Below are 26,951 nucleotides of genomic sequence, written 5' to 3'. Positions count from 1 at the left end.
TGTGTACAATAGCAAGCTTATAGTTATGGAGTCATAGGGATGTATAGCACGGAAACAGTCCAACTTGTCCATGCCGACTAGATATCCATGATAAATCTAGCATTTGGCCATATCCCTCTAAACCCTTTTTATTCAGATACCCATACAGATGCCTTTTAAATGTTATAATTGTACCAGCCTCAACCACTTCCTCTGGCAGCTAATTCCATACAAACACCAACCTCTGCTTGAAAAAGATCCTTTTAGGTCCTTTTAAATCTTTCCCCTCTTGCCTTAAACCTATGTCGTCTAGTTTTTGACACCCTCACCCCGGGGAAAAGACCTTGTCTATTTACCCTATCCATGCCCTTCATGATGTTGTAAACCTCTATAAGGTCACCCCTCAGCCTCTGACACTCCAGAGAAAATAGCCCCAGCCTACTTAGCTGCTCCCTGTAGTTCAAACCCTCTAGCCCTGGCAACATCCTTGTAAATCTTTTCTGAACATTTCCAAGTTTCAAAACATCCTTCCTATCAGCAGGGAAACCAAAATTGCACACAGTATTCCAAGAGTGGCCTAACCAATGTACAGCCACAACATGACTTCCCAACTCCTGTATTAAATGCACTGATCAACAAAGGTAAGCATGCCAAATGCCTTCTTCATTATCCTACCAACACATGATTCCAATGTCAAGGAACGGGAACTTGCATTTCAAGATCTCTTTGTTCAGCAACACTCCCCAGGACATTACCATCACATGATGTAGAATCTGTGTGGGTAGAAGGGAGGAATGGTAAAAGTGAAAAAAATCATAATGGGAGTTATCTACAGGCCTCCAAACAGTAGTCACGATTTGGGGCATAAGATACAAAAGAGATAGAAAAGGCTTGTAAGAAAGGCAAGGTTATATTGATCATGGGGGATGTCAACATGCAGGTCGACTGGGAAAATCTGGTTGGTAGGGGATCGCAAGAAAAGGAATTTATGGAATGTCTACGAAATGGCTTTTTGGAGTAGCTTGTGGTGGATCCCACCGGGGAACAGGCAATACTGGATTTAGTGTTGTGCAATGAGGCAGACTTGATAAGGGAGCTTAAGGTAAAGGAACCCTTAGGAGGCAGTGATCATAATATGATTGAATGTACTCTGCAATTTGAGAGGGAGAAAGTGGAATCAGATGTAACTGTATTACAGCTGAATAAAAGCAACTACAGAGGAATGAGGGAGGAGCTTGCCACGATTGACTGGAAGAGGAGCCTAACAGGAAAGACAGTGGACTAGCAATGGCAGGAGTTTCTGGGAGTAATTTGGAGACACAACAGAAATTCATCCTGAGGAAAAAGAACCATACCAAAGGGAGGATGAGGCAATCATGGCTGACCAGGGAAGTCAGGGACAGCAAAAAAAGAAAAAAAAAGTATATAGTGTGGTGAAGGGCAGTGAGAAGCCAGAGGATTAGGAAACCTTCAAAGACCAACAGAGAACGACGAAGAAAGAAATAAGAAGGGAGAAGATTAAATATGAAGGTAAGCTAGCTGATAATATTAGGGAAGATTGCAAGTTTCTTTTTATATATAAAGAGCAAAAGAGGGACAAAAGTGGATATTGGGCCACTGGAAAATGATGCTGGAGAATTGGTAACGGGAACAAAGAAATGGCTGAGGAACTGAATGAATACTTTGTGTCAGTATTCACAGTGGAAGACACGAGTAATAACCCCAAAATTCAAGAGAGTTGAGGGCAGAGATGAGTATGGTGGCCATCACCAAGGAGAAAGTGCTAGAAAAACTGAAAGGTCTGAAAGTGGACAAGTCACCTGGACCAGATGAGCTGTACCCTAGAGTTCTAAAAGAGGTAGCTAAAGAGATAGTGGAGCCTTTAGTAGTGATTTTTCAGGTATCACTGGAGTCAAGGAGGGTCCCAGAGGACTCTAAAGTTGCTCATGTAAATGCCTTTTTTAAGAAGGGAGTAAGGCAAAAGTCAGGAAATTATAGGCTGATCAGCCTGACCTCAGCAGTTGGTAAGATTTTGGACTCCATTGTGAAGGATGAGATTGCTGAATACTTGGAAGCGTGTAGCAAAATAGGGCAAATTCAGCATAGTTTCATCAAGGGGAGGTCATGCTTGACAAATCCTGTTAAAATTCTTTGAGGAGGTAACAAGCAGGGGACCACAACTTTTCACTTTATACATTCATGATCTGGATGAAGGAACTGAGGGCATACTGGCTAAGTTTGTAGGTGATACAAAGATAGGTGAGGGAAAAAGTAGTATTGAGGAGGCATGCAGGCTGAAAAAGGATTTAAACAGGTTAGGAGAGTGGGCAAAGAAATGGCAGATGGAATACAATATGGGAACGTGTGAGGTCATGGACTTTAGTAGGAAGAATAGAGGCATGGACTATTTTCTAAATGAGGAGAAAATTCAGAAATCTAGAGTGCAAAGGAACTTGGGCGTCCTAGTCCAGGATTCTCTTTGGGTTGAGTCAGTAATTAGGAAAGCAAATACAATGTTGTCATTCATCTCAAGAGGATAAGAAAATAAAAGCAGCGATGTACTTTTGAGGCTTTATAAGGCTCTGGTCAGACCACATTTGGAGTATTGTGAGCAATTTTGGGTTCTGGGACAATACTTGATGGAATTTAGAAGGATGGGGGGGGGGGGATCTGATTGAACCTTACAGAATACTGAATGGACAGAGTGGATGTTGGGAAGATGTTTCCATTGGTAGGCGAGACTAGGACCCGAGGGCACAGCCTTGAGTAAAAGGAAGACCCTTTAGAACAGAGATAAGGAGAAACTTCTTTAACCAGAGAGTGGCGAAGCTGTGGAACTCATTGTGACAGAGGGTTGTGGAAGCCAGGTCATTGAATATATTTAAAGCAGAGATAGAAAACTTCTTGATTGTCAAGGGGATCAAAGTTTACAGAGAGAAAGTGGGAAAATGGGGTTGAAAAACCTAACAGAGTTGAAAAATGTGGCGCTGGAAAAACACAACAAGCCAAGCAGCATCCGAGGAACAGGAAAATCGACGTTTCGGGTACAAGCCCTTCTTCAGAAATGAAGCTGGTGTGCCAAGTGGGCTGAGATAAAAGGTAGGGGGGAGGGAATTTGGGGGAAGGGCACTGGGAATACGATAGATGGAAGGAGGTGAGGGTGAGGGTGAGGGTGATAGGCCGGAGAGGGGGTGAGGGCGGAGAGGCCGAGAAAAAGATTGCAGGTCAAGAGGGTGGTGCTGAATCCGAGGGTTGGGACTGGGATAAGGTGGGGGGACGGGAAATGAGGAAGCTGGAGAAATCTACATTCATCCTGTGTGGTTGGAGGGTTCTTAGGCGGAAGATGAGGCGCTCTTCCTCCAGGCATCGTGTGGCCAGGGTCTGGCGACGGAGGAGGCCAAGCACCTGCATGTCATTGGCGGAGTGGGAGGGGGAGCTAAAGTGTTCAGCCACAGGGCGGTTGGGTTGGTTGGTGCGGGTGTCCCAGAGGTGTTCCCTGAAACGTTCCACAAGTAAGCGGCCTGTCTCCCCAATGTAGAGGAGACCACATCGGGTGCAGTGTTTACAGTAAATGATGTGTGTGGAGGTGCAGGTGAATTTGCGACGGATATAGAAGGATCCATTGGGGCCTTGGAGGGAGGTGAGGGAGGTGGTGTGGGCGCAAGTTTTGCATTTCTTGTGGTTGCAGGGGAAGGTGCCGGGAGTGGAGGTTGGGTTGGTGGGGGGTGTGGACCTGATGAGGGAGTTGCAGAGGGAGTGGTCTCTCCTGAATGCTGATAGGGGTGGAGAGGGAAATATATCCCTGGTAGTGGGGTCTGTCTGGAGGTGGCGGAAATGACAGTGGATGGTACGATGTATCCGGAGGTTGGTGGGGTGGAAGGTGAGGACCAGTTGGGTTCTGTCCTGGTGACGATTGGAGGGGTGGGGCTCAAGGGCGGAGGTGTGGGAAGTGGAGGAGATGCGGTGGAGACCGTCGTCGACCACGTCGGAGGGGAAATTGCAGTCTTCGAAGAAGGAGGCCATTTGAGTTGTTCGGTAGTGGAATTGGTCCTCCTGGGAGCAGATGCGGTGGAGGCGGAGGAATTGGGAATATGAGATGGCGTTTTTACAGGGGACAGGGTGGGAGGAGGTGTACTCAAGGTAGCTGTGGGAGTCGGTCGGTTTGTACTAAATGTCTGTGTTGAGTCGGTCGCCCGAGATAGAAATGGAGAGGTCTAGGAAGGGGAGGAAGGAGTCTGAGACGGTCCAGGTAAATTTGAGGTCGGGGTGGAAGGTGTTAGTAAAGTGGATGAACTGTTCAACCTCCTCGTGGGAGCACGAGGCAGCGCCAATACAGTCATCGATGTAGTGGAGGAAACGGTGGGCGTGGTGCCAGTGTTGAAAAATCTATCAGCCATGATCAAATGGTGAAGCAGGTTCAAAGGGCCATATGGCCTAATTTCTGTTCCTATGGTCGTATGATCTTATAGGAGAAAGTGAGGACTGCAAATGCTGGAGATCAGAGCTGAAAAATGTGTTGCTGGAAAAGCGCAGCTGGTCAGGCAGCATCCAAGGAGCAGGAGAATCAACGTTTCAGGCATAAACCCTTCTTCAGGAATCTTATGATCTGATGATCACATTAAGTGCATACATCCTGCCCTGATTTGCCTTTTGAAAATGCAGCACCTCACATTTATCTAAATTAAGGCCAATGGGCTGAGAAGTGGCAGATGGAGTTTAATTCAGATAAATGCGAGGTGCTGGATTTTGAGAAAGCAAATCTTAGCAGGACTTATACGCTTAATGGTAAGGTCCTAGGGAGTGTTGCTGAACAAAGAGACCTTGGAGTGCAGGTTCATAGCTCCTTGAAAGTGAAGTCGCAGGTAGATAGGATAGTGAAGAAGGCGTTTGGTATGCTTTCCTTTATTGGTCAAAGTTTTGAGTACAGGAGTTGGGAGGTCAAGTTGCAGCTGTACAGGACATTGATTTGGCCACTTTTGGAATATTGCATGCAATTCTGGTCTCCTTCCTATCTGAAAGATGTTGTGAAATTTGAAAGGGTTCAGAAAAGATTTATAAGGATGTTGCCAGGGTTGGAGGATCTGAGCTACAGGGAGAGGCTGAATAGGCTGGGGCTGTTTTCCCTGGAGTGTCGGAGGCTGAGGGTTGACCTTACAAAATCATGAGGGGCATGGATAGGATAAATAGACAAAGTCTTTTCCATGGGGTCGGGGAATCCAGAACTAGAGGGCATAGGTTTAGGGTGAGAGGGGAAAGGTATAAAAGAGACCTAAGGGGCAACTTTTTCACACAGAGGGTGGTATGTGTATGGAATGAGCTGCCAGAGGATGTGGTGGAGGCTGATACAATTGCAACATTTAAAAGGCATTTGGATGGGTATATGAATAGGAAGGGTTTGGAGGGATATGGGCCGGGTGCTGGCAGGTGGGACTAGATTGGGTTGGGATATCTGGTCGGCATGGCTGGGTTGGACCGAAGGGTCTGTTTCCTTGCTGTACATCTCTATAACTCTGTGACTCTAAGCTCCATCTGCCACTCCTCAGCCCAGTGGCCCATCTGATCAAGATCCTTTTGTACTCTGAGGTAACCTTCTTCCACCACACCTCAGATTTGGGTGTCATCTGCAAACTTACCAACCATACCTCCTATGTTCACATCCAAATCATTTATATAATTTGGTCTTTGAGGTTTTTGATGACAACTGTGTGTTCTTCACTAAAATATTTGGGCAGTAAACGATGTGGGTATGAGTTTCCTTTTATAGGTAGTAGAACCATAGGACATGTGTATCCCATTCTCCTGGTAGTGTGTTATTTACAGCAGGTTTCTGATAAGAATATCATCTCCTACAAGGAGTCAATCACGATGTGAAACAGAAACCAGCCAGAGCTGAACAAGACAACTATAGAAGAGCTAGTCAGCCTCAGAGACTGATTTTCCCAACATTTCTACAACAATTCCATTGATGTTTGACACAACATGAAAGGTAATCATCTCTTGAACATTTAAATCTCTTCTATCTTCAATAGCAAATACTGGATGTTCACAGAATTGTAAATATCTCACTCTGAATGTACCAAAATGTTTTATTACAAGATTGAGCAAAAAAAAATGAATCTAAAACAAGATTGTCAGAGCTTCGTGTTGTCTCATTTGAATGCACTAACTTTATTCGCAATAGATCCTTTATTGTTTTCTATGGGAGGTTGACTTTCTGTACTTGCTCACGGTGATGGTGGAGAGCAGCAGGCTGGAAACCTGGAAGTTCTTGGAACGAATTTTGACATGGTCTTTGAACTCAGACACAGTACTAACATTCCACTTCCCAATTTTCCAAACACATGGAGCATGTTCATGGGATGACAACCCACACCTGACTGCTCAAGCCTCAGAATTTAAAAGAACTCATAAAGGTGGGCATTACAAGCCTGGGCAGCATTTGTTGCCCATCCCTAATCGATCCAGGAGCACTGCTGATGAAGTGTTGGTTTGAAAAGGTCACTGTCACCTTGCCCATATGGTTCTCAGTGGCATCCTTGGAGTTAATGCTAGAGACTTCGAGAGCCTGCTGAGAAATCTTATTTCTTCTGATAGGAGGGTCCAAAATCCGAGTGAAATCAGTCATGACAGGAAGTGACAGAGCAGGTGAGCAGTAGGTGAGCACTGAAATCATACAGTGCTGAAAGTGGTTCAAAGACTTCACCAGGGCAGGAATGATGAATGTCATGCCGTCTTCAAGCATTACTCTCTTCACTCAGATTTTTCCAGCCATCTCTTAAACAACATTCCTCAGAACAATATACTTTGCTGTTACTCCTATTCTTCGACCTTGAGGCATCTCCTCATGTATCCACCTAAACAGTCATTACTAATACTCACTCTTATTGCCATCTTGCACTCATATTTTACAGTAACCCTCCACAATCACTGTATTTCAATCCTTTCAACACATACAACTTCTCATACTCCTAACTCCTTTTCATTTTCTCTATGTACAACTCAGGGTCACCTGGATACCTGGTGACAGAATTAGAATTAAACAATCATACAGCAGACAATTATCACTCATATTGACTTGATGCCATCTCTGACTACATTATAAACATTAGCACAATACCGACTTCCAACAATTTCCTCATTTCCATTCTAATTCATGCCTTTCACTCCCAGATGTCCTTCAAACATGTTGCCAGGCATGGAATGGCGGAAGCTGAGGAGTCGTCAGGAGCTGGAGCACACTCTTAAGAAGTATACTCTGAGAATATATCATTGTATAACTCATGCATATCCTCCGCCAGTTCAGATAGACATAGATTGTTGAAACCTCCAAGGTAGGTAACTGGAATGTTACACAGTGGCTGGGATTCTAGTGGGTGGAGGTGCTGGCCCTGACCACTGGCCAGAAAGATGAGGACAACTTGACTTCAGCTGATTCTGCAAGATTCAAGCAGAAGTTTTGTACATCAGGTAAGTAACTGACTGCACTTGGGCTGACTGTCTTTTTAAAGAAAGAGATCCCATCTCCAAGAGCTGATGGCCATTTCAAAAAAGGCCCCAGTTTTTCTGTCCCAGTAGTGCTGCCAGGAGAGGTGGCCAATACCGGAACTGCACCCAGCCATGAACAGCATCATTAAGGTCAGTAGGGTCAAGGTTGCTAGGGTTACAGACAGGCTCTCGCAAAATGGTGGTGGGAAATTGGTCGTTGCTGAGGGCAAGCATGTGTTTGATTAGAAGAATCCCGGTAGATGTAGGTCATACCTGGGTCATCTTTCCATGTGGAATGCTCCCTCCCATTAAGGGTAGCCTTTAAGGGAATCCAGCAGACAGTTCTTGTCTGACAGCACTCCAAACTCTGCTCAGCTAGAACCAGATGTTCGGCCAAAGTGGGCATCAGCCTTGGGGAAAATGCTATGAGTAAAGGAGAAAGTGAAACCAAGCACCTCCTGCTCAGACGATGCAGTGCAGATATTACTTTCTTCTTCCTCTAGACTTTGTCTTCTCTTCAGCAATATGCTCTACCATGTAAAGCTGACCATTATTATTTGGGACACCCTTGCTGGTCCACACTAAGATCTGTTGGTGCACTTGAATCACATCTTCAGCAGCCCACGATTGCTTGATGACCATTCTCAAGGTCATGTGACTTCTGTTGTGGTTTTCCTGTGGATCAGAGCTCAGTCAGGTGTCATCAGCAGAATTTTTCCAGAAGTCATCCATTGAGTTTCTCGGCTATTGGTAGAAATCCAGTTGGCTTAAATTGGCACACCCTGCACATGTCACTAGTTGATACCCGAAAGTAGCTGGACATAAAGAAATTAAGGTCTGTAGTGATTTTAACTGGTAATGCCAATGGAAATTTGACTGTTTCAAGTGTTGCAAGGTTTTGTTCCAGGAGCTTGAAGATAGGAAGCTGAGGAGAGCATAGCTGACCTGCAACCTTACTCCACAGACCTGACAATGTTCCAGTATGCTTAGTACATTTGGTTAACAAAAATCTAACAAACTCAGTTTCAAATTGGACAACTGGTCTAGAATCAATTGCTGTTTGAGGAAGAGAGTATAAAACTTCTTTCATGTTTTGTGCTCCCTCGAGCTGAATTTTGTCTGGGCAGCAGTGGTCCTGACCAGTGGGCCTGAATATTCAGAGATAACCTGGCCACAGTTGTTTATGGGAGCCATGTCCTGATTCTGTAGTAATAGAGTAATTGACTACTTGATATCAAAGCTGTCTTTAATGGACAACATGCCCCTGCAAGTGAGGATGTTACCTGACCGAAGTAGCAATCATGCACACTGCTCTGTGACCAATAGAAAGCAATCCCTATTTATGGGGGCTGGTTGTGGTGAGGGAAATGTGCATGTTTCAGCCAGGATGAACCTTGTTATCAGAAGAAACTGCTATGAGCTACATTTATAGTTCCCTGAGCAAACAGAGAGGGTCCCTGGTTTTACCACACAGTCTCCAATTGCTATTGATAGATTTAATTTGGCCATTTAAGGGCTTCAAGAACATCTAATTGCCTCTGGATGGAAAGGTCATCCTTAAATTCTTCTGGCTTAGGGCTGGGATCATGCCAGGGAACCAAAACAGAATCTGCACTCGCTAATCTGTAAGCCTGTAAGTCTGATCTGGACAATGAACTTTTACAAGTCATAAAATGAATGGAGTCACTATATAGCACTGCAAATGTGCTATTGAGAACAGAAAAGATTCAGCCTTACACATTAAAAATGGTGAACTATTCACAGTTATGGAAACAAAAGAATATAATTTGTAATTTTACATGAGATGTAGAATTAACCCACCTCCTTTCAGAACATTATTTAGGAGATATAATTAGCTGGACAAACCTCTCAAAATCTCTTCAAAAACATAAAGAAGTTTTTGAGTATGTCTTAACAAAGTAGGTACAAGTTCAGACTATGATAGATTTTATTTAAAACTAGGAGACAATTTACCAAATATTGCATCAGCATTAACGATTCTGACCTTACACATCCCTCCTCCAATGTTGGGCAAGTGCCAGATTCCGACTGTGCTTCCAGAGACGAGATGGAAAGGTCATGGGCTAAGTGTGTGCTATTTAATACATGCACTCCAGATGTGTAAGGCACAACACCAGGACCACAACAGCAGAAAATAGACCAACAATATTTTTTGTCCAGTGACAGTATTGAGGACAGACTTAGACAGTTATAGAGGTTTTAAACACAGAAAGTGACTCTTCAGCATATCGTGTCCGCACTGTCATCTAGCAACTATTTTTTCTAATTCCACTTTCCAACACTTGGCCCATGCCCTTGTATGCTATGGCATTTCAAGTGCTTATCTAAGTAGTTCTTGAATGTACTGAGGGTTCCTGCATCTATCACCATTTAGGCAATGAGCTTCAGATTCTCACCACTCTCTGCGTGAAAAAATCTTTCCTCGATTCCCTTCTAAACCTCCTGCCTCTTACCTTAAAACTGTGTCCCTTGTTACCAACTCCTCTGCTAAAGGGAAATTATTCTCCCTATCTACCCAACTATGCCCCGGATAATTTTGTACACCTCAATTAGTTCCCTCCTCAGAGATGGAAATGTGTTGCTGGAAAAGCGCAGCAGATCAGGCAGCATTTAGGGAACAGGAGAATCGACGTTTCGGGCATTAGCCCTTCTTCAGGAATGAGGGTAGTTGGTCCAGCAGGCTAAGATAAAAGATAGGGAGGAGGGACTTGGGGGAGGGGCGTCGGAAATGTGATAGGTGGAAAGAGGTCAAGGTGAGGGTGATAGGTCAGACTGGGGTGGGAGCGGAGAGGTCGGGAAGAAGATTGCAGGTTAGGAAGGCGGTGCTGAATTTGATGGATTTGACTGAGACAGGCTGGGGGGAGGGGAAATGAGGAAACTGGTGCAATCCGAGTTCATCCCTTGGACAGGCTGGGGGGAGGGGAAATGAGGAAACTGGTGAAATCCGAGTTCATCCCTTGGACAGGCTGGGGGGAGGGGAAATGAGGAAACTGGTGAAATCCGGACAGGCTGGGGGGAGGGGAAATGAGGAAACTGGTGAAATCCGGACAGGCTGGGGGGAGGAAATTAGTTCCCTCCTCAGCCTTCCCTGTTCTCAGGAAAACACCCCCTGCCTATCTAGTCTCTCTTCATAGCTTAATCACTCCAGCCCAGATGACAACATGATGAATCTCTTCTGCATCCTTTCCAATGCAGTCACATCCTTCCTCTATGTGGCAACCATAGCTACATGCTGTAATCTAGTTGTGGCCTAACTAACATCATATACAGGTCTATCTTCTCCTCCTTGCTCCTATATTCAACATCTTGACCAGTAAACTAAGAATTCCATATGCCTTCTTAACCATCTTATCTACCTGTCCTGCAGTTTTCGAATATCCTAGGGTTCTTTTTTATTGATTTTTAGGACTTGGGCATCGCTGGCTGGCCAGCATTGATAGCCCATCCCTATTTGCCCTTGACAAGGTGGTGGCGAGCTGCCTTCTTGAATCTCTGCAGTCCACTTGCTGTGGGCTGACCCACAATGCCGGTAGGGAGGGAATTCCAGGATTTTGACCCAATGACTGTGAAGGAACGGCGGTATATTTCCAAGTCAGGGTGGTGAGTGGCTTGTAGGGGGACTTGCAAATTGTAGTGTTCCGAAGTACCTGCTGCCCTTGTCCTTCTGGATGGAAGTGGTCATGGGTTTGGAAGGTGCTGTCTAAGGGTCTTTCTGCAGTACATCTTGTAGATACTACGCACTGCTGCTACTGAGCCCCAGAGGTGGAGGGATTGAATGTTTGTAGATGTGGTGCCAATCAAACGGGTTGCTTTGACCTGGATGGTGTCAAGCTTTTTGTGCATTGTTGGAGCTGCACCCATCCAGGCAAGTGGGGAGTATTCCAGCACACTACTGACTTGTGCCTTGGAGATGGTGGATAGACATTGGGGTGTCAGGAGGTGGGTTACTCGCCACAGTATCCCTAGTCTCCTACCATCTACATGTACCCCTTTGACCTGTTAATCATTTCAAAATTAATCACCTTTCATTTTTCAGGATTACCTTGGCTACCTGCCTTCGTTTCACACTCCCATTTTCTATTCCTTTCAAATTTATGAGGGTGATAGATAACAGTTATAGTTTAGGGATTGGCTCATAATTGTCAGTCATTATTGCTGCCTGTGTAGCAGCTACAAACCTTTAGTCCTCAACAGGAGTTCATATTATGGTAGGTAGTGAAGTTTTAAATTCCCCTGAGAGAATAATCTCTCCATGAGCTTTATATATGGATTCACCTTCAAATGCTCTTTTTTACTGGTTAAAATTAATTTGCTTAACCCTTTCAAATTCAATGCTAGTTTTCCAGGCCATTCATTACATTTCAAAATCTTTACCTATATGCCTCAGTCACTAACTTGTGTCGTGGCAACATAGTCTTCTTTGCTGCATCATGATCCCAGGAGATTTTGTGGTCAGGAACAGGACTCCCAGAAAATATGTTGCCTCCCTGGTGCCAGGGTCCGGGATGTCGCCGATCCGGTTTACGAGATTCTGAAGGGGGAGGGGGAGCAGCCAGAAATCATGGTACATATTGGCACCAATGATATAGTCAGGAAAGGGATTGAGGATCTGAAAAGTGACTACAGAGAGTTAGGTTGGAAGCTGAAGAGCAGGACGAGTAGAGTAGTGATCTCAGGTTTGCTACCGGCGCCACGAGATCGTGAGATGAGGAACAGTCAGCGAATGCAGCTTAACACGTGGTTGTGAGGCTGATACAGGAGGTAGGGCTTCAGATACCTAGACCATTAGGATACCTTCTGGAGAAGGTGGGACCTGTACATGAAGGACAGGTTGCACCTGAACTGGAGGGGCACAAATGTCCTGGGTGGGAGATTTGCTTGTGTGATTTGGGAGGGTTTAAAGTAGTTTGGCAGGGGGTGGGAATCAGAGCCACATGTCTGAGAGGTGGTCAGTTTCAGACGGGACAGTAACAGGATGTATTAAATCTATCAGGAAGGCTTCTCAAGCGATGAAACAAAGGGATCGGTTAAAGTGTGTCTGCTTTACTGCAAGGAATATCTGAAATAAGAGTGATGAACTTAGAACATGGATCAGTACTTGGGACTATGATGTTGTGGCCATAACGGAGACGTGGGTTTCACAGGGGCAGGAATGGTTGCTTGATGTTCCAGAGTTTAGAACGTTTAAAAAGAAGAGGGAGGGTGGAAAAAAATGAGGGCGTGTAACATTGCTAATCAGAGTGTGCATCACAGCTACAGAAATGAAGGTTGTTGAGGAAGGTTTGTCTACTGAGTTAGTATGGGTGGAAGTTAGGAACAGCAAGGGGGTTTTCTACAGACCACCTAATAGCAGTAGAGGGATTGAAGATCTCATAGGCAGGCAGGTTCTGGAAGAATGCAGAAGTAGCAGGGTTGTTGTTATGGGTGATTTCAACTTTCCCAATATCGACTGGAACCTCCTTAGTGCAGATGGTTTGGATGGAGCCGTTTTTGTCATATGTGTTCAGGAGGGTTTCCTTACTCAGTATGTGGACAGGCCGACGAGGGGAGAGGCTATTTTGGATTTGGTGCTCAGCAACGAGCCAGGACAGATGTCAGATCTCATGGTGGGAGAGCACTTTGGTGAAAGTCATCACAACTGCCTCACATTTAGCATAGTCTTGGAGAGTGAAGGGAGCAGTTACCGAGGGAATATGTTTAATTGGGGAAAAGGAAATTATGACATTATCAGACAAGAGTTGGGAAGTACAGGCGGGGAGCAATTGCTCCACAGAAAGGACACAGCAGACATGTGGAGACTATTTAAGGAACAGTTGTTGTGAATGATGCTTGAATTTGTTCCTCTGAGACAGGTAAGAAGGGGTAAGATTAAGGAGCCTTGGATGATGAGAACAGAGGAACTTCTCATGAAAAGGAAGAAGTTTACGTAAGGTGGAGGAAGCAAGGGTCTAGCACAGCTTTAAAGGATTACGGGCTTGCTAGAAAGGAGCTCAGAAATGGACTGAGGAGAGCCAGGTGGGGCACAGAAAAGGTTTGGCAAGAAGGATTAGGGAGAACTCAAAGGCATTTTACTCATACGTGAGGAATAAGAGAATGATCAGGGAGAAGGTAGGGCTGATCAGGGATAGCGAAGGGAACTTGTGTGTGGAGTCTGAACAGATAGGGGAAGCTCTAAATGAGTTTTTTGCTTCGGTTTTCACAAAGGAAAGGGAGCTTGTTGTAATGAAAACTTAGAGGAGCTGGGATACAGTCTAGACCAGATCAAGATTGATGAAGTTGATGAGCTAGAAATTTTGGAAAACATTAAGATTGATAAGTCCCCAGGGCCAGGCCAGATTAATCCTAGGCTGGGAAGTGAGAAAGTAGATTGCTAAGCCACTGGCGAAGATCTTTGCCTCCTTACTCTCCACAGGGGTACTACCAGAGGACTGGAAGGAGGCGAATGTTGTTCCTCTTTTCAAGAAGGGTAATAGGGAAATCGCTGGCAATTACAGACCAGTCAGTCTTATGTCTGTGGTCAGCAAAGTTTTGGAAAGGATTCTGAGGGATAGGATTTATGACTATTTGGCAAAGCATAGTGTGATTAAAGGCAGTCAGCATGGCTTTGTGAGGGGCAGGTCATGCCTCACAAATCTTATTGAGTTCTTTGAGGAGGTGTCAAGACAGGTTGACGATGGTTGAGCAGTGGATGTGGTGTATATGGACTTCAGCAAAGCATTTGATAAGGTTCCCCACGGTAGGCTCATTCATAAAGTCAGGAAGTATGGGATACAGGGAGATTTGGCTATCTGGATTCAGAATTGGCTGGCTGATAGAAGGCAGAGAGTGGTTGTAGATGCCTGGAGGTCAGTGTTGAGTGGGGTCCTGCAGGGCACTGTTCTTGGGCCTCTGCTCTTTGTAGTTTTTATAAATGACTTGGATGAGGAGGTTGAAGGGTGGGTTAGTAAATTTGCAGATGACACAAAGGTTGGAGATGTTGCAGATATTGGAGATATTGCAGGCTGCAGCACGACATAGACAGGATGCAGAGCTGGGTGGAAAAATAGCAGATGGAGTTCAACCTGGATAAATGTGAAGTGATGCATTTTGGAAGGTCGAAATCGAATGTGAATATAGGATTAAAAACAGGATTCTTGGTAGTGTGGAGGAACAGAGGGATCTGGGTGTACAAGTGCATAGATCCCTCAAAGTTGCCACCCAAGTGGATAGGGTTGTTAAGAAAGCATATGGTGTTTTAGTTTTCATTAACAGGGGGATCAAGTTTAAGAGCAGCGAGGTTTTACTACAACTCTACAAGTCCCTGGTGAGACCACACTTGGAATATTGTGTCCAGTTCTGGTCGTCCTACTATAGGAAAGATACAGAAGCTTTGGAGAAGGTGCAAAGAAGCTTTTCAAGGATGCTGCTCGGACTGGAGGGCTTGCCTTATGAAAAAAGGTTGAATAAGATCGGACTTTTCTCTCTGGAGAGAAGGAGGAAGAGAGGAGACCTGATCGAGGTGCACAAAATTACGAGTGGAATAGATAGAGTCAATAGGCTGAGACTTTTCCCCAGAGCAGGATTGACTGGTACGAGAAGTCATAGTCTGAAGATATTAGGAGGAAGGTATAAAGGAGATGTCAGAGGTAAGTTCTTTACACAGAGAGTTGTGAATGTTTGGAATGCGTTGCCTGCTGTGGTGGTGGAAGCAGAGTCATTAGGGACATTTAAGTGACTGCTGGACATGTACATGGATAGCAGAGAGCTGAGGGGTGCATAGGCTAAGTTATTATATTTTACATTAGGATTAAACCTCAGCACAACATCGTGGGCCAAAGGACCTGTTTTGTGCTGTACTTTTCTATGTTCTATGTTCTATGAAACCTCTTTGACAGTGAAGCGTACATTTCCTGTCAACTTACACTGCACGAGAACTGTCTAATCCTTTTTAACCCATTTCGCTTGCCTAGTCATTTTCTCAAATGGCATGAAGAACACTTCCATTTTCTTTCCCTCAGATTTTGGTAGAGCTGATGCAATTTTAAATATTTCCTTACTGAAATTCAAATGGGGGCTCAAATTCTCCCCACCATAGCCTGCATCAGCATCTGATGTTTCCTGTTTCAAGCCCAATTTAAGGCTGCTTTATATTGACTTACATTCTCTTTGCTTTGCAATTCTACTTTCTCCTTCCTGATCTTTCCCTGCCATCTCTAGCTTCTTAATTCTCTCCTGATGCTCAAACTGCTTTAACTGAACATTACCTGACTCTACCATCTCCCTATCTGAAGTAGTTGGCCATTTTTGCATTTCCTATAAACCTAAGTGCATGTTGGTACCTCAAACATCTCTGCTTTTTTAATTCTGTTTGGCAATGCTACGTCCAGTTTACTGACCAAGTCTTAGAGATGTACAGCACGGAAACAGACCTTTCGGTTCAACTCATCCATGCTGGCCAGATATCCTAATCTAGTCCCACCTGCCAGCACGTGGCCCATAGCCCTCCCTATTCATACACCCAGCCAGATGTCTTTTAAATGTTGCAATTGTACTCACCTCCGCCACTTCTTCTAGCAGCTCATTCCATACACGTACCACTCTCTACGTGAAAAAGTTGCCCCTGAGGTTTTTTTTATATCTTTCCCCTCTCACCCTAAACCATTGCCCTCTAGTTCTGGACTCCTCCATCCAGGGAAGAGACTCTAGATTAGAGTGGTTCTGGAAAAGCACAACAGTTCAGGCAGCATCCGAGGAGCAGGAAAATCAACGTTTCGGGCAAAAGCCCTTCATCAGGAATAGGGGCTTTTGCCTGAAACGTCGATTTTCCTGCTCCTCGGAAGCTGCCTGAATTGCTGTGCTTTTCCAGCACCACTCTAATTTAGAATCTGATTTCCAGCATCTGCAGCCCTTGGTTTTACCCCGGGAAGAGACTCTGTCTATTTATCATATCCATGCCCCTCATGATTTTATAAACCTCTATAAGGTCACCCCTCGGCTTCCAACGATCCAGGGACAACAGCCCCAGCCTATTCAACCCCTTCCTATAGCTCAAAGCCCCCAACCCTGGCAACATCCTTGTAAATCTTTTCTGAACCCTCTCAAGTTTCACAAGATACTTCCGATAGGAAGGAGACCACAATTGTGTGCAATATTCTAAAAGTGGCCTAACCAATGTCCTGTACAGCTGCAACATGACCTCCCAACTCCTGTACTCAATATTCTGACCAATAAAAGAAAGTATACCAAACACCTTCTTCACTATCCTATCTACCTGCAACTCCACTTTCAAGGAGCTATGAACCTGTACTCCAAGGTCTCTTTGTTCAGCAACACTCCCTAGGACTTTACCATTAAGATTATAAATCCTGCTAAGATTTGCTTTCGCAAAATGCAGTACCTCGCATTTATCTAAGTTAAACTCCATCTGCCACTTCTCAGCCCATTAGCCCATCTGTAATAATCTGAGGTAACCTTCTTCGCTGTCCACTACACCTCCAGTTTTGGTGTCATCTGCAAACTTACTAACTATACCTCTTATGCTCGCATCCAAATCATTTATATACAAGATGATCAGAGGATTAGATAGGGTAGACATTGAAAGTCTTTTTCCTCAGATGATGACATCAGCTTGTACAAGGGGGCATAACTACAAATTGAGGGGTGATAGATTTAAGAGGGATGTCAGAGGCAGGTTCTTTACTCAGAGAGTGGTAAGGGCATGAAATGCACTACCTGCCATTGTAGTCAACTCATCCGCATTAGGGAGATTTAAACAATCCTTGGAGAAGCACATGGATGATGATGGATATTGTAAGGGGACGAGCTGAGAAAGTTCACAGGTCAGCACAACATTGAGAACTGAAGGGCCTGTTCTGCGCTATATTGTTCAATGTTCTATATAAATGACAAAACGTAGTGGACCCAGCACCGATCCTTGTGGCACTCCACTGGTCACAGGCCTCCAGTTTGAAAAACAACCCTCCAGCACCACCCTCTGTCTTCTACCTTTGAGCCAGTTCTGCATCCAAATGGCTAGTTCTCCTGTATTCCATGAGATCTAACCTTGCTAACCAGTCTCCCATGGGGAACCATGTCAAATGCCTTACTGGTCCATATAGATCATGTCCACCGCTCTGCCCTCATCAATCCTCTTTGTTACTTCTTCAAAAAACTCAATCAAATTTGAGACATGATTTCCCATGCACAAAGCCATGTTGACTATCCCTAATCAGTCCTTGCCTTTCCAAATATAAGTACATCCTGTCTCTCAGGATTCCCTCCAAAAACTTGCCCACCACTGAGGTCAGGCTCACTGGTCTACAGTCAATCAACCATTGTTTCAAAATTTCCTTTAAGATGGTTAATGACAACTCCGCCGCCTGCAGGAAATATTTTGTCAATTCCTGTGTCATGTCTAAGTACAATACAGATCCTAGGTGATTGCCTTCAAGTATTGTTTACTAATAACACACTGAAATCATCGTTGTCTCTGTTTCCAATGCATCCAAATTCAATGTTGGACAAGCCTCTAAATTTAATTCAACCCAATAGGGTAGCAGGTTGTGAATTGAGCCCCATTATTCCTGGATTCATACCAAATTTTAAAGGTTTCTTTTGAAAGGATGCACAGTACTGTGGCTTTGGTTGATATAATTCGTGGACCAGTTTCTATACTGAACAAGAATCACTATTTCTTGCATAGGGTATAGCTACAGGTAAAGAGATATAAACCATCAGTATTTAACATGACTCATATCGTCACACACACACACACACACACACAATGCAGAGGAGCACTGTCACACACACACACTCACACACACACACACACACACACACACACACACACACACACACACACACACACACACACACACACACACACACACACACACACACACACACACACACACACACACACACACACACACACACACACACACACACAATGCAGAGGAGCACTGTCACCCACAGGGTCTCTTGCAAGTCACACACCATCCTAACTTACAGCTACATTGCCATTCCTTTAATGGTGTTGCATCAAAATCCTGGAACTCCCTTTTTAACAGTTCTGTAAGTGTACTTACACCCCAGAGACTACAACAGTTCTTTGATGTGGCTTACTGTTACCTTTTCATTTGCAATTAGAAACATGTAATAAATACTTGCCTAGCTAGTGATTTCTATATCCTGTGCACAAGAAAGAATACAATTTTGGCAGATGTTTGGCATTGTATTTATAAATTAGGCCAAGCAGTTAAAGTGCTCCATTCTTACTAGTTTCCATAAATTATGATCATAACTAAAATTGCATTGATACAGCAGTTTGATCCTTAATAGGCTAGAGAACAGAATAAAGAATTATTTGTCTTGGTTTGCACTTATATAGTTATTTTAAGTGAATATGAAATATTTTGGCTACTCATCAATATGGAAGTGGTAACTATGTTTGTTAGTATTGAATATTTCTGAAAAGATAGAAGCAAGAGACCCATTTGCTGAAAACAAAAGAATACTGTGAATATTTCCTCATTTAATCATAATTTCCTTCATGTTTGTAATGACCTGATGCCAGTGAAACAAATAATTCTGCTTCATGATCTTTGTGATGTCCACATGTTCAAGCCTCATGTTAAACATCTGACATAGTTGGCAGACTTTCCTTATACAGGCATCAAGTCAATGGCAGATGAAATTGTAATGTGCCTGACTAAGATGGGGCAGATGATGTTGGATTTGAAACTGGCAATGTCCATGAGGATGGCTGAATTTGCGCCTGGATCAGTGGAGGCTCAGGTATTGGCAGAGGAAATTGACCTTTCGGCCAAACTGAAGCAAACCTGGCACTGAACCGGCTCTGTGGCTCAGAAGGGAAGGGGGAGAATAGGAGAGCAATAGTGATAGGAGATTCAATTATGAGAGGAACAGAATGGGAGATTCTGTGGTAACGAATGGTGTGTTGCCTCCCAGGTGAGAGGGTCAGGGATGTCTCAGATCGAGTCTACAGGATTGTTAAGGGGGAGCCAGAAGTCCTAGTACACATGACATAGGTAGGGGAAGGTGAAAAGAATAGAGCGAGGTTGGCAGGTAGAAGGCAGGATGAACAGAGTAGTAATCGCAGGATTGCGAGCATTTCCACATGCTAGTGAGGCTAGGAATAGAGAACAAGTACAGATGAACATGTGGCTGCAGTGCTGGTATATGAGGGTGGGCTTCCTCATATGTGAATCACTGGGATACCTTCTGGTATCTGTACAAGGAGGACGGGTTGCACCTGAACTAGAGGGGCACCAAACTCCTGAGCGGAGGTTTGCTAGATCTTTTCAGGAGGTTTTAAAATAGATTGGCGGGGGGTGGAAACCTGAGCTCGGGATCAGATGATGAAATAGGTAGTGAAAAGCCATATACAGCATGCAGAGAGTCTGTGAGGAGGGATAGGCACTTGATGGGGCAAAGGTGCAGTCAGTGTGATGGGTTGAAGCGTATCTATTTTAATGCAAGAGGTATCAGGAATAAGGGTGACAAACTCAGAGCATGGATCAGTACTTGGAACTATGGTGTTGTGGCCATTATGGCGACTTGGATATCACAGGGGCAGGAATGGTTTTTGGATGTTCCAGGGTCTAGATGTATCAAAAGGAATGGGGGGAAGGTAAAAGAGATGGGAGAGAGGCATTGCTAGTCAGGGATAGTATCACAGCTGCAGAAAGAGAAGTCGTCAAGCAGAGTTTATTTACAGAGTCAGTGTAGGTGGAAGTCAGAAACAGGAAAGGAGCAGTCACTTTATTGGGAGTTTTCTACAGGTTCCCCAACAGCAACAGAGACACGGAGGAGCAGATTTGGAGGTGGATTTTGGAAATGTGTAGAAGTAACAGGGTTATTGTGATGGATGACTTTAATTTCCCTAATATTGATTGGAATCTACTTAGTTCAAATAGTTTGGATGGAGCAGCTTTTGTCAGGTGTGTCCGGGAAAGGTTCCTGATGCAATATGTAGATAGGCCAACTAGAGGGGAAGCCATATTGGATTTGGTACTTGGCAACGAACCATGGCAGATGTCAGATCTCTCGATGGGAGAGCACTTCGGTGAGAGTGATCACAACTCCATGACCTTCACTGTACTCATGGAGAGGGATAGGAGCAGATGGTATGGAAATGTATTTAATTGGGAGAAAGGGAATTAGAATGCTATTAATCAGGAACTAAGGCACCTAGATTGGGAATGGATGTTCTCAGGGAAATGCAAAACAGGAATGTGGAGGTTGTTTCGGAAGTATTTGCTGATAGAGCCGGACAGGTTTGTCCCACCGAAGCAAGGAAGGGATGGTAGGTTAAAAGAACCTTGACTGACAAGGATGTGAAACATCTAGTCAAGAGCAAGAAGGAAGCTTACTTAAGGTTGAGGAGGCAGGGATCAGACAGGCCTTTACAGGTAGCCAGAAAGGAACTGAAGAATGGACTTAGGAGAGCTAGAAGGTGGCATGAAAAAGCTTTCGTGGGTAGGATTAAGGAAAACCCTAAGGCGTTGTACACTTATGTGAGGAACAAGAGGATGGCCAGAGTGAGAGTAGGGCCAATCAGAGATAGTGGAGGGAACTTGTGCCTGGAGTCGGAGGAAGTATGGGAGGTCCTTAATGAAGATTTTGCTTCAGTATTCATTACTGAGAGGGACCTTGATGTTTCTGAGGACAATGTGAAACAGAGTGATATGCTAGAACAGGTTGATGTTAGGTAGGAGAATGTGCTGAAAATTTTCAAAAACATAAACATAGATAAAACCCCTGGGCCAGATGGGATATACCCCAGGTTACTACAAGAAGTGAGACAAGATATTGCTGCACCTTTGGCGATGATCTTTGCGTCCTCACTGTTCACTGGAATAGTGCCAGATGATTGGAGGGTGGCAAATGTAATTCCCTTGTTCAAGGAAGAGAACAGGGATAATCCTGGGAATTAAAGATCAGTCAGTCTTACATCTATGGTGTGCAATGTAATGAGAGGCTTTGAGAGACAGGATTTATGATTTCTTGGAAAACCATAGCTTGATTAGAGATACTCAGCATGGCTTTGTGAGGGGCAAGTCATGCTCAAAAACCTCATTGAATTCTTTGAGGGTGTGACAAAATGCATTGATGAAGGTAGATCAGTGGATGTGGTGTACATGGATTTTAGCAGGCATTTAATAAGTATCCCCATGGTAGGCTCATTCAGAAAGTAAGGAGGCATGGGATTCTGGGAAAACTGTTCCTCTGGATACAGAACTGGCTAGCCCATAGTCAGAGGGTGGAGGTAGATGGAAAGTGTTCAGGCTGGAGCTTGGTGACCAGTGGTGTTCCACAGGGATCAATTCTGGGACCACTGCTCTTTGTGATTTTTATAGATGACTTGGATGATGAAGTGGAAGGATGGGTTAGTAGGTTTGATGATGACAATAAAGGTTGGTGAAGTTATAGATAATGTGGAGGGCTGTTGTAGGTTGCAACAAGACATTGACAGGATGCAGAACTGGGCTGATAAGTGGCACATGGAGTTCAACCTGGAAAAGTGTGAAGTCATTCATTTTGGAAGGTTGCATTTGAATTCAGAATACAGGGATAAAGACAGGATTCTTGGCAGTGTGGAGGAATAGAGAGATCTTGGGGTCCATGTCAATAGATCTCTCAAAGTTGTCACCCAAGTTGATAGGGTTGTTAAAAAGGCACATGGTATGTTGGCTTTCATTAGCAGGGGGATTGCGTTTAAGAGCTGTGAGGTTATGCTGCAGCTCTATAGAGTCCTGGTTAGACCACATTTGGAATATTGTGTTCATTTCTGAGATTTACCAAATGCTGCTTGGACTGGAGGATATGTCTTATGAAGAGAGGTTGAGGGGGGGTAGTGCTCTTCTCATGGAGCGAAGGATGAGAGGTGACTTGATAGAGGTGTACAAGATATTGAGAGGCATAGATAGAATGGATAGCCAGAGACATTTTCCCAGAGCGGAAATGTCTAATATGAGATTTTAAGATAATTGGAGGAAGATTTAGGAAAGATGTCAGAGGTAGATTCTTTACACAGAGAGTGGTGGGTGCATGGAATGCACTACCAGCAGTGGTAGTAGAGTCAGATACATTAGGGTAATTTAAGCGACTCTTGGATGGGCACATGGGAGTTTATACAATGAAGGGTATGTGGGTTGGTCTGATCTTAGAGTAGCATAGAAAAGCGACACAACATCAAGGGCCAGGTAGCCAGTACAGTGCTGTACTATTCCATGTTCTATGTTCTAAGGCTCTCCATATGCTATTGCCATTAAGCTCGGTGGAAACCAGTTAGCAGTATAACTTGGCTCTTTAGACTGAGAATTTCAATTTCCTGGCATTAGTTTCTGACTGATAACTATAGTGCAACTTCACCCCACATATCCTGTTACAAGTGAAATTAAACTATAACCATATTGAGACATTAATTAGGTTAATTCATATAAGAACTAAGTTCAAACTGTAAGTTCAATCTGTCCACTTGAGCTTTTAGATTTTACTTTCAGATCTCAACTTTACAAACTTACATAAACATTTTCCAAGTACCTTATTAGTTCCAAAGCTCTTAAAACAGAATATAGATTGAATTAATCCAGATTTCTTGGCAAAGCATTTATTTGGAGTTAATGTAACTCCGTCAGTAACTGATAGCATCATCCAGTCTCACTACTTCCAGCACCTAGAATGGCAGGAGCAGCTGATAAATATCAAAAATACAACATTTAAGTTCTCTTCCAAGCCATATAACATCCTGACTGAAACAAATTGCTCTACCTTCACTGTAACTGGGCCAAAATCCTGAAACTCCCTTCTTCAATCCACTACGGGTGTCTATGTATCACTAAGGTCGCAGTAATTCAAGAATGAGCTGACCACCACTTTCTCCAGGACAATTAGGGATGGTCAATAAATATTGGTTGAGCCAGTAACATGCATAACCCTTGAATGAATTTTTTAAAAATTAAAATTACGGATTTTAATTTACCTTGGATCCCGGAAATCCTTTTCCCACTGGCCCTGGTAAACCAACCTCACCACGGAACCCAGGTTCTCCCTGAAATTGAAAAAAAAAAACAAAATTAGAGTGTTCCTTGAAATTTGCATTGATTGATATTACAAGACAAGTGCATAAACTTGTCACCAAATACTTCTCAACAATACATTCATAACACCATAAGATGTACCTGCTATTCAACAAGATCATGTTTGTTCTGATAATCCTCAACTCCACTTTCCTGCCTTTTCCCTATAATCCCTGATTCCCTTACTGATTGAAAATCTGCCTATCTCAGCCCTACATGTACTTAACAAACCTACTTTATCATCTCTCTGCAGTAAAGAATTCCACAGATTTAAAACTCAGAGAAAAGTGCCTTAAATGTAAGAAATCTTATTCTGAGATTATGGCCTCTGTTCATAGACTTCTCCACATGGTGAAACAACATTTATGCATCTACCCTATATCAAGTCCCCTAGAAGCCTTAATATTTCAATATTGTCACCTCTCATTCTTCTAAACCTTGCTGAGTACAGGCCCAAGCTGAATATAGACTTGTATGACCCAATAGGACAGCCTCCCCATATCTGTTATCAATTTAGTGAATGACCTCTGGACAGCCTCCAATACCATTATATCTTTTCTTAGGTGAGAGGCCCAAACTGTCCACGGTATTCCACTGCATTGTGGTCTGACTAGTGGCTTGTATAGTAATACCTAAAATATTTGCATTTTCCAGTATTGTAATAACATTTATTTTGAAATCCTTTATCCCTGTTGAATTGCGATTTTGCAGAGGGCAATATTTTCTCATCTTTCAGTTGATTTAACAGAAATGATAGATGATCAATATTGCTATTGTCTTGAAAAAATTAAATGTTTCCCATTTATCACAGTGTCTCAAAGATGCTGGATGTAGTAACATGAACATAATTCTTATCTAACAAAAACTCATTTCAATATATTGATGCCTTTATATTTTTTGTATCTTTTCTGAAATGTTTACGTATTTCCTTTATTGCAAGAATGTAAATGACTGAAAGTCTCTGATTAAGCCATTTGTCCTTCACTTCTAAACTCTGCTGAAGGTATGATAGGAAATCAGGAAAACCTCAGTAATTTCAAGGCCCATATCTTGTAAGAGCTGCAAAGAAGCAGCTGACCAGAATAAAGACATTGCTAAACAAAGACTACGATTCATCTTGGTTTCCTTCAGCCATTCTGGTTGTTATTGTATGTTACTGTGATAATATAGTGATCAATAACAGTGATCAATCTTAATTCATTCGTGTATAGCAGACCAAAAAATGACACTGATAGAAACAAAAACAGCAAATGCTCCAAATACTCAGTAGGTATAGGCATCCCAAAGTGTAAGTTGGGACCCACGAGGGGATATGAGCTGAGATTTTGGGGTTATGAGTTCAGAGACAGAAATGGCTGCATGAAGCTTTGGCAGTGTTATAGCAGTTGTGTCTCCACTCTAAATGTGACTGCTTCCCCTTCCCACACCCAACTAGACTACAACTCCTTCTCAGCCCTCACCCCCATTAACCCCCCCACCCCCAACCCTTGGAGCATACCCCTGCTGTCTCAGAATTCATCCCCTGCTCTCTTAGACCACACTGGCCCACTCTCCCAGACCTCACCCCTGCCATTCTCTTAGACCACACCCATATGCGTTCTCAGATTAACCTCCCATTCTCTCAGACCATACCACACCATCCCCTTAACTCCCCCGCCTCTCAGACCACACCCCTCCACGGTCTCAGGCCACATATCGCTTGCTCTCACTGACAGTATATTCTTTGCACACGATTATCACTTTGGGTCGTGAGAAAAGTTTTGGAATGAGGTCACAGTGGAAAAACGTTTGGGAAGCACTGCAGTAGGTCTTTTAGGCAGTGGAAAAGAATTCAAGTTAATTTTTTGTGTCTGTGATCTTCCGTTAGATCTAAGAAAATTTGGAAATATAACAGATTTTGCGTAGGTGAGAGGGGAGGGTGAGAAAACAAACAAAAGTAAAGTGTTATGATAGGATAGAGGTCAGAATGGATTCCACAAACAACAGTCTCATAGTACGAAGCCAAAAGGTGTAATCATGGGACAAATAAAGAGACAAAAGCTGTATCAAAATAAAATGTCAATGACAGGACAGAAACCATCCAAATGTGAAGCAAAGTGATTGAGAATGAACCAAAACAAAAATGAAACAAAATGGGAGTAGATATCATGATTTTAACTCATTGTTGAATTTAAATGTTTGTAAAATGTCCAGTTGAAAGAGAACTGCTGATCTTTGAGCTTCATTAGAAGTCTGTAGCAGCACCAGGGTAACAAGTTCAGAATGGGATCAAGAGGGAAAATTAAAATGATAAGAGACAGAAAACCTGGACTCATAACCTGCCGACTGAAAGGTGTTCTGCAAAGCTACTTCCCAGTTTGCATTTGGTCTTCCTGATGTAGAGGGAACCACATTGTGAACACTGTATCAAATGGAAAGTACAAATAAATCTGTTACAGTCGGAAAGCGTGTTAGGGCTTTTGATGCTAAGAATAGAGGAGGGAAAAAGGACTAAAGTTGCATCTTTTGTGCCTGCCATAGAAATGGGCAATAGGAGATGACTGAGAAGTGTAGCAGGATGTTGTGGAGGGAACAATTCCATTGGAATACTGAAAGGGCACAACAGGGAAAGGTATGTTTGGTGGCGGCATCACACTGGAGATGGCAAAATGTCAGAGTATGATTTATTGAATGCAGAGGCTGGCAGAGTTCAAGATCAGAGCAAAAGGAAACTTATGATTCTGGAAGGGAGAGAAAGGAGTGAGAGCAGATATATGAACCAGAATAGATAAAGTGAAAGGGCCACATCAACAAGGATGGGTTGGCATTGTTGATCGAGGAGGAAAATACGAAGACACATTGGAAATACCAATATGAAATGCTGCATCATCTAAATAGATAGATGGAGGCAGAGAAAGTAGTTGAATGCTTTTTCAAACCCTTTTTATTGTATATTCCTGGAAGGTTAAGCCACAAACATGCCTGCAATTTGGGACATAATCCACAAGAGATGATATCCTTCTGAGGAAGGTACTTAGCCTTTTGTTATCTCTCTGCCCAAAAGAGATCACAATCAGGATTGCTGTGATTTGTCTCCCTTCCTTTGATGGATTACTGTTTGAAGTTCCCATGGCACCATTGCCATGAAAGCCACTGAATTTCTATGTACTGTCATCTTCTAGCTGTTTAAGAAACACACATTGTAAATAAAAAAACTTTATCGTGTCCATATGTAATCTGGTTGAATGGTCCATTTTCATAAGCAATAATAATTTCTTTCTAGATGTTTGATCTCATGTGAAGCATTTTGCCTTTCTCCACATTAAATTTCATCTCCTACCCGGCTGCTCAATCTCCATTTATCTTTAAATTTCCCTTTGGTATGCTGATTCAGCTTTGTAGTCT

General features: G+C 43.4%; 1 protein-coding gene across 1 annotated transcript in view; it reads right to left on the bottom strand.

The window, feature by feature from the left end:
• Positions 1-26,951, bottom strand: part of LOC122550244 (uncharacterized) — a 265,713-nt gene that overhangs the window by 84,538 nt on the left and 154,224 nt on the right. Inside the window, exon 21 of the mRNA XM_087987130.1 lies at positions 23,471-23,539. Coding sequence (XP_087843256.1) covers positions 23,471-23,539 — 69 coding nt within the window. The remainder of the gene's footprint in view (positions 1-23,470; positions 23,540-26,951) is intronic.

The sequence above is a fragment of the Chiloscyllium plagiosum genome, unplaced genomic scaffold (genome assembly GCF_037043375.1).
Source record: "Chiloscyllium plagiosum isolate Xiang-an unplaced genomic scaffold, Cpla_swu_hap1 HiC_scaffold_5, whole genome shotgun sequence".
NCBI classification, from domain to species: Eukaryota; Metazoa; Chordata; class Chondrichthyes; order Orectolobiformes; family Hemiscylliidae; genus Chiloscyllium; species Chiloscyllium plagiosum.
This window is presented reverse-complemented; position numbering and strand designations above follow the sequence as displayed.